Source organism: Octopus bimaculoides, chromosome 15 (assembly GCF_046866305.1).
Source record: "Octopus bimaculoides isolate indiv1 chromosome 15, ASM4686630v1, whole genome shotgun sequence".
In the NCBI taxonomy this organism is placed as follows: domain Eukaryota; kingdom Metazoa; phylum Mollusca; class Cephalopoda; order Octopoda; family Octopodidae; genus Octopus; species Octopus bimaculoides.
This window is the reverse complement of record NC_142942.1, coordinates 46,753,981-46,763,263: the sequence shown is the minus strand read 5'-3', so window position 1 is coordinate 46,763,263 and position 9,283 is coordinate 46,753,981. Positions and strand designations below refer to the sequence as shown.

At 37.2% G+C, this 9,283-nt stretch overlaps 1 protein-coding gene across 5 annotated transcripts in view; it reads left to right on the top strand.

Moving 5' to 3' along the window:
- LOC106874436 (retinal homeobox protein Rx1) overlaps nucleotides 1–5,249 on the top strand; it is a 54,613-nt gene extending 49,364 nt beyond the window's left edge. For all 5 annotated transcript variants that reach the window (XM_052973306.2, XM_089363825.1, XM_089363824.1 and 2 more), the window contains exons 2-3: nucleotides 1,331–1,749; nucleotides 4,020–5,249. In XM_052973306.2, the coding sequence (XP_052829266.2) occupies nucleotides 1,331–1,749; nucleotides 4,020–4,544 (944 nt within the window). In that variant the 3' untranslated portion in view covers nucleotides 4,545–5,249. The remainder of the gene's footprint in view (nucleotides 1–1,330; nucleotides 1,750–4,019) is intronic.
- Nucleotides 5,250–9,283: the final 4,034 nt, after the last annotated feature.

Below are 9,283 nucleotides of genomic sequence, written 5' to 3'. Positions count from 1 at the left end.
TACTACTACTACTACTACTACTACTGTGACTACTACTACTACAGGTGGTGTTAGTGCTGGTGGTGGTGATGAGGATTGTGATTGTGATGGTAGTGGTGGTAGCTGTATATTTGCAGTATGGCCGAACGGTTAAGAAGTTGAGGCGGCGAGCTGGCGGAGTCGTTACTGTGCCTGACGAGATGCTTGTCGACATTTCTTCTGGCTTCATGTTCAGATTCTACTGAGATAGACTTTGCCATTCAGGAGTGGCAGTATGGTATGAAGCTTACTTCCAAGTACCATGGCTTCAGAATCAGTCCCTCAGCATGGTACCTTGAGCAAGTGCCTTCTACTGTAACCTCATTCCAAACAAACCCTTGTAAGAGGATTTGGTAGACGGAAACTGAACGAAGTCGCCATTATACGTATAATATATATATATGAGCTCAGAATAATAATAATAATAATAATAATAATAATAATAATAATAATAATAATATTCTTAAACATTCACTTGAACAAAACTGTACAAATCCAAATATATGGTACCCTAGGCATAACACCTACATGAACTTCTAACTTGTTGTCTCTTGAGGTCTCTGGGTGAGACTTGGATCCAACTTGTACAAATGCAAAACAAAAGTCAAACATAAAATAATAATAATAATAATAATAATAATAATAATAATAATAATAATAATAATAATAATAATAATAATAATAATGATAATAATAATAATAATAATAATAATAATAATAATAATAATAATAATAGTAATAATAAAAATAATAATAATAATGATAATAATAATAATAATAATAATAATAATAATAATAATAATAATAATAATGATAATGATAATAATAATGATGATAATAATGATAATAATGATGATAATAATGATAATAATAATAATAATGATAATAATAATAATAATAATGATTTTAAATGTTGGCCCTAGACCTGCAAATTTGAGGGAGGGGACTAGTCGATTACATCATCCCCAATGCTCTACTGGTACTTAATTTATCGACCCAAAAGGCTGAGAGGCAAAGACAGCCTGTACTGACGTACGTTTTAGTGTTTGTGTTGCCTCGAAGCGGTGCTACTGTGAAGTTGGTGTGTTATTGGTTGTTGGTGTGACGCTTTGTACACTATATTGATGGTGTACAATTATATATCAGATCCACAGTTACGAGTAATTACATGCAAACGTTTAATTATGTCGTCTTGTCTTCATATTATTCATTATTCTGTTATTGTTGCGTTTGTTCCTTATAATCTGCTGTTAATGCTGCCGTTGTCATTTCTTGAGATTTTAAATTATTGTCTTCTTTTATGCAATTTCAGGGGAGTGTACGAATATAGTCGTAGCTGACAGTTGCACAGATGTACCGAACCGTACTCACTTCGACGAAACTTCGGCCTTAGTTACGACGGACATGTGTTCTTACGGTGCCAGCGAGAGCAACAGCATGACCGACAGCAGGAAAGAACATTGTCAGCCGCCATCTTTGCAGTCGGCTCAGAGCCTTGAGGACGCCACCAGTCCGGGCGTCGGTGATAGCCTCATGCAAAGTGGACACATGAATGGTGACGATGGTGGCGTGTCCAGCCCCAAACCTCGGAAGATTCGACGAAGCCGCACCACATTTACGACGTATCAGCTCCACCAATTGGAGCGTTCTTTCGAGAAGACGCAGTACCCGGATGTGTTTACCAGAGAAGAACTGGCAATGAGACTTGATCTCAGTGAAGCTAGAGTACAGGTAAGTCTTTCTCACATATGTTCTGGAAGAGTAGGGTGGGCGAGAGCAGATATTATTATTATTATTATTATTATTATTATTATTATTATTATTATTTTATGTTTGAATTTTGCTTTGCATTTGTACAAGTTGGATCAAAGTCTCACCCAGAGACCTCAAGAGACAAGTTAGAAGTTCATGTAGGTGTTATGCCTAGGGTACCATATATTTCGATTTGTACATAGTGTTGTTCTAGAGAATGTTTAAGAAACCATAAGAAAATTATGTGCTTGTTTCAAAATTTGAGATCACACAGACAGTATATTACGTAGGATATAGGCAGTTCCCATGAGCACTATCTTTTGAACTTCAGCCATTTTGGGGTTTCCTGGTATCTGAGCTAGGTAGTAATCAGCCCGTTTCGCTGTCATTCGAGCAGAGCAGGCCCAAAAAACTGCTCTGCTGGGGACAGCTAGAAATTTGAGCCTGGGACTTGTGTGTTGAGTGTCTTCCACGATAATTATTATTATTATTATTATTATTATTATTATTATTATTATTATCATTATTATTATTATTATTATTATTATTATTATTATTATTATTATTATTATTATTATTATTATTATTATTATTATTATTATTATTATTATTAAGGTGGCGAGCTGGGAGAATCGTTAGCACGCCGGGCGAAATACTTAACAGCATTTCGTCTCCTGCTACGTTCTGAGTTCAAATTCCGCCGAATTCGACTTTGCTTTTCATCCTTTCGGGGTCGATTAAATAAGTACCAATTATGCACTGGGGTCGATGTAATTGACTTAACCCCTTCCCCCAAATTTGAGGCCTTGCGCTTCCAGTAGAAAGGATTATTATTGTTATTGTTGTTGTTGGCAGAAATTTTAGCGCGCTGGACGAAATGCTTAGCGGTATTTCGCCTGTCGCTACCGTTCTGAATTCAAATTCCGCCGAGGTCAGCTTTAACATTCATCCTTTCGAGGTCGATAAAAAAAGTACCAGTTGAACACTAGAATCGATGTAATCAACTCATCCCCTCCCCTAAAATCGCTGCCCTTGTGGCAAGGTTTGAAACCATTGTTGTTGTGGCTGTTGATGTTGTTTTTTCTTCTCTGAGTGCTCGGTCTGGTTTGCTCTGGTTGATTTCGTGAGAGCGGACAGCAGCCTGTTGTCAGAGGTTTTACAGGGTCTCTTTCTGCACATTATAATTTTTGATAATTGATTGTTAATTATCGTGGAAGACACTCAACACCCAAGTACCAATCTCAAAATCCTAGCTGTCCCCCAGCAGAGCAGTTTTGGGGGCTTGATCTGCTCTCATGCCAATTCCGATTTCTCTGACATATTTCTCGAACTTGGTTGTTAGTGCCTCCGAGTTCCCCTACAACTAGTGGAATGACAGACACTCTCCTCATAGTCAACTTTCTTACAATTTCCTCTTTTAGTACTATGTACTTTCCAATCTTTTCTACTTCTTTGTCACTTATGTGCTCATTCCCACGTATTGCAATATCTATAATCTTCCTTTCCTTTTTTCCTTCATCTACCACAACAATGTCTGGTCTCCGAGCCTCAATTAGGGAGTCACATTAGATTGTAAAACCCCACAGTATCTTATATTCAATGTTTCCAGTCACTCCTTTTGGTTCATGTTCGTACCATTTCCATGCTCTGTCCAGGCCGTACATTTTCACATTGACTCCAGTGAACAAACTTCGCCACGTTATCGTGAATCATTTGTAGTGCTTTTGAGCTAGTTTAATTCACTCACTCACAGTATGTAAGATTGTTTCGTGTTTGCTGCCACGCATCCTACAAAGGGGTGATTCGCTGTTCTCACTTATTTGGAACTGGTATAGTTAGCTCTCAGAGCATGTTCCTAGGCGCTGCATATCAAATGCCTCAGTGCATCCTTTCAGATCACTTCTTCTTAGTCATCTCCAAGTGTTGGTCTTGTCTCTTATTTCGTTTTCTCTGAGGTATTGCTCATGCACCACTAACTTCATCAGGAGCACCAGGAAAACCGCAGCTACCAACACCACCAGAACCGCTACCATTCTTCTTCTTTGTCTTTCTCTTTTCTCCTCTTCGCCTTCTTTTTTTTTCTTTTCTTTTTTTGCTTTCCCTCTTGTTTCCGAGTCTAGTAGTTAATTCCTCATTTATTTCGAGCTGTTTAGTTTTTAACATGAATTTTTCTAGTTCATTACAACTTTGAATGCATTCCTTTAAACTTTTATTTCAATCTTTTAATTATTTATTTATCTATTTTCCAGGTTTGGTTTCAAAACAGACGCGCAAAATGGCGTAAACGAGAAAAAGCGATGGGTCGCGAGAGTCCAACATTTTTATCAAATGAACACATCCAATCACTGCCAGACGTAAGCTCTCTAGCTGGATCTACACATTTCAACAGCACAGCAAGCGATTCCTTCTGGCAAAACCGTTTCCCTCATCTCACCGGAGTCAGCCCGTTCCTAACATTGCATCATCAACCTGGCTTCTCTACAATAGCACCGTCCTGCATTCCTGGGAAACTACCATTTGGAGGCCTCCTATCGAATTATGTGGGTGCCTCCAGTGGTACGCCAAGTGTTTTGCCAAATATCCTTCTTAACAGTAGTATGATACCAAGTCCACATATCAGCCACTCACCCGTAAGATTCACCTTTGACCCTGATGTGGTTGATATGAGAAAATCCAGTATTGATAACTTGCGTTTCAAAGCCAAAGAACATTCGTCCACCATGGACCATATTCCGATGCTAGCTCATGCACATCAGGAATTGGCCAAGTCATAATTGAGAAGAAACGATTTCCATTGTAACCCATCTCCCCACCCGTTCCTTCCATTTTGCTTTCTTCTTCGTGTCTTTTTTGCCCTTTCTATTACCCTACACACACACACACACACACACACACTCACATCCTACGTATATAGATATATATGTATGTATATACATATCTATATATATTTGTACATATATCTATATATATATATGTACACACACACACACACACACACACACACACATATATATATATGTATATATATATATATATATATATATATATATATATATATACTCTCTTTTACTTTACAAAACCATAAGAAAGCTAAATCTGTCCATCCACGTTATCTGTCAGTCTGTATATCTATCTATCTATCTATCTATCTATCTATTTGCCTGTCTGTCTGTCTATCTATCTGACTACTTCTCTTTCTCTCTCTCTCTTTCTCTTTCTCTCTCTCTCTCTTTCTCTTTTTTCCTCTCTCTCTCTATGCATCCATCAAGACATTTCCTTTTTCTTACACCTTCAACCAACCAACAACCCACCCACACCTCCCACTTCTCTATTCCTCTGTCTCACGTGACGACTATCGCCAGCCAATACCCTGGCTTCTCTCTCTCTTTCTCTCTCAACATACAATAACAAGACCGACCAATTTTCTCTCCTCTGTGGCTTTAGAAAAATTAAATGCGATAAGAAAAATTAATTATTTATTTTAGTATTCGTGTTAGTTTTTATTTTGTTTTTTCTTCAATTTATTTTTGTTCCATAGTTATTCTTTCCTTTTTGTTTCGTATGTCTTGTTCGTTTGTAAGTACAATAAATAATTACACTAACAAAAAAACACATGGCGGAACAATTTTGTATCAATTGTTTTTTTGTATTTTTGTATAATGTATTTGTGAATTAATTTCACTGGAGCGTACCGATAAAATAATTAGGTGACCTGATAATTCAACGTCCAACAAACGTCATGTTTGTACGTTTCTTTTTTTTTTTTTTTCATTAATTGATTTAAAATTTTATGCATTTTTTTTTTTTTTTTACTAATTCCAGTCACTGGACTGTGGCAGTGGAGGTTTGTTGTTGTTGTTGGCACTCCGTCGCTTACGACGGTCGAGGGTTCCAGTTGATCCGATCAACGGAACAGCCTGCTCGTGAAATTTACGTGCAAGCACTCCACAGACACGTGTACCCTTAACGTAGTTCTCGGAGATATTCAGCGTGACACAGAGTGTGACAAGGCTGACCCTTTGAATTACAGGCACAACAGAAACAGGAAGTAAGAGTGAGAGAAAGTTGTGGTGAAAGAGTACAGCAGGGTTCGCCCCCATCCGCTGCCGGAGCCTCGTGGAATTTTAGGTGTTTTCGCTCAATAAACACTCACAACGCCCGGTCTGGGAATCGAAACCGCGATCCTATGACTGCGAGTCCGCTGCTCTAACCACTGGGCCATTGCCCTTCCACAGGCAGTGGAGGTACATCTCTTGTAATATGCGTTATAAGCCATTATATCAACCCTTTACCAATTAGCTATGTCATAAACGAGTATTCATTCATTGAAAGATTATCCACCCTCCCGTTAATATAAGATGAAAAGCAAACGGGACTTGCACGAGAATTGAGCACAAAATGAAATAACAAGAAAAAAAACAAAACAAAACAAAGACCACCTCCAAACAGATTATTTTGTTTACATTTTTGTTTACTCTGCGTATCAACCAATATCATATTTAAGAAAAAGAAAATTTTAGAATATTTAGTTTTTGTATTCTTGAAGTGAAATCGTGTGTTGAAACAGATTTCGATGTATCTAGGAAGGATCTTTATGCCAAAATAAACACACGCACTGATGGTACTTCACTTTTATTATTATTATTATTATTATTATTATTATTATTATTATTATTATTATTATTATTATTATTATTATTATCATTATTATTATTACTGAGTGAGAGAGCAGCACACGCCATCAAATTGACGCTGGAAATACAACCATAGAATGATTTTGCAAGCGGGGCCCAGCTAGAACTTTCTTCGGGTCGAATAGCCCCTCCTGCTCAAAAGGTCGACGAATAAGGGGTGTTCAATGACGATGAACGAAATACTCATGTTTCTAGGGAAGAACTATTCAAATCCCAAAGAATTCCTCTCAACACATGGATACGGTGCGCCCCCCCCCCCACTACTTCTGCTCATGATCAGAGAAACACATACCGTCAGCTACTAAGGAATATGCTCAACTGATTATGGTCAAGCAAGTGACAGACAAATCTGTTGGACTGAGCAGAATATTTGCTGAAGGGGGCAACTTTTACATCAAGACAAAACATGTGCATATGTTAACTCTTCGAATCAGTTAAGATGAGAAACCACGTGAGCCACTGCCTAGTATTGCATCAAGGTGTTTCTTCTTCTTCTTCTTCTTCTTATTATTATTATTATTATTATTATTATTATTATTATTATTATTATTGTTATTATTATTATTATCATCATCATCATCATCATCATTATTCTTATCATCAGTAACTAGTTAACCATTTAACTCATTGACTAATCGATTGTTTGATTAATCGTTTGGTCAATCACTCAATCAATCAGCTAGGTTTATCGAAGTTTTGTCGTTGCCATTCGCAACGAAAGATGTTTTCGAAGATATATTGAAAGGGAGAAATTTGAATCTATTGAAAGAGACGAAATGAAGAAAGGAATAAAAACAAAAGCAAGCTACTACTCCGACCAAAAGAGTATTTTTATGGTCATTTCTGGTTTGATGTCAATTTGACGAAAACAGTGGATTCAAAGGCCAGGTCGAAAACAGTTACTCGACAAAAACAATTAATCGAAATAGCATTTGCTCGAGTCTAAAATTAATCACATTATAGTAAATACTGAAAAATACACAAAACAGATTGACAGAAAAGCTTATACATTTTCAAGTCTTTTTAAAATAATGATTTCAAATTTTGGCACAAGGCCAGAAATTTCGGTGGATTGGGTAAATCTATTACATCGATCCCAGTGTTCAACTCGTACTTATTTCATTGACTTTGAATGAATAAAAGGTAAAGTCGACATCGGTGGAATTTGAACTCAGAACGTCAAGACAGACGAAACGCAGCTAAGCATCTTGTCCAGCGTGCTAATTATTCCGCCAGCTCACCGCTTTGAGCCTCAGTAAAGTAATCCTTTCTTCTATAGTCACAAGGCCTGACATTTTGGGGTCGGAGGCTAGTCGATTACATCGACCCCAGGCCTCAATTGGTAATTATTTTATCGACCTGGAAAGGATGAAAGGCAAATTCAACCCCGGCGGAATTTGATCTCAGAACTTTAAGATGGATGAAATATTGCTCAACATTTTGTCCGGCGTGGTAACTGTTCTACCAACACACTGCCATAATCTTATTGAAATAAAATATTTTTTTCATTCTATTTATTTTCTTAAACCTTTCAGTCAGGTAGCGCCCATGACCCTTTACAGAGTTTCCTAGACCAGTGAAAGAGTGGCAGTATCTTCAGACTGGAAATCCTGCCTGAAATTTTCCAACAGAGTGGACACCCTTAAAAGAACCTAAAGTGCTGAGTGGTGGAGTTAAACCGATTGACGGATTAAGTCTAGCACCGGGGTAAGCCTTGACGAGACTTAAACTCGGAACGCAAACGACCAAAAGAAATACTATAAGATATCCGATCCATCATTTTTATAGTTCCACAAATTACCGCCCTAGGTTGGTACTTTTCACGACTCTGAAAAAAATGAAAGGTAAACTTGACCTCGGTGTGATTTTAACTCGGAGCGAAGAGCGTCAGAACAATCAGTAAATATGAGACTTACCATCGGACGCTCTAACAACCTGGCAGCTCATGCATGGTATTCGGCACTGTAGGTTTCATATATCACAATACTTTCGTCAGAGAATGAAGGAGTGTGAATAATAGAGCAAATATATTTTTATGCACGGTTCGGCTTATTCTAGATCAGGGGGTCCGCAAGGACAAGACAGGGAGTCCGTGGACAGCAAATACTTTTTATGAGCAATTTGATTTTATATGTCTTTTAATCGAAATCTTTTAATTGACAATAAACCTATTTGTTAAATACTGTTAAATAAATAGATGTAAAAATATCTGTTATTTTAAGCAAATATTTATGAATAAATTTCATAAGCGTTTATAAGGGGGTCCCTAAGGTAAAGCCTGAAATATAAAGGGGTCCGCAAGTCAAAAAGTTTGAAAACCCCTGTTCTAGATTACTAAATGGTTGCACTTAATTTTATTCTTTCGCAAACTTGCAGCTGTACCAGTGTAATTTAATACACTGACATAGAATACATTATAATACACTATAGAAATAAATATTCATTATTCTGGATTTGAGGACGATTTGGCTGCTATTTCTAGCAGCTCCATCGATCATGATTTCCTAAATGCAGGTTTGGCACTAACAATACATCCATAAAGCTTCCACCAAATTTCGAGTTTCTACCATATATTTCATTAAAAATATCTCTTAACAGATTCCAAATAATGGCACCTTATATGGATACATGAAGCGGCATTTCCGAGGTTATCGATCATCGATTTAAATAGAACCAAAGAAAAAGCTGCTTACAGGTCTAAGCTATATGTGAAATACAGTCACCCCATATCAAAGTAGTCGTCAAATATTAGAGTGATCCGGTAAATACTTATGATTTATGGACGGGTTACAAGAACAGAACATAGGAAGTAGCATGAT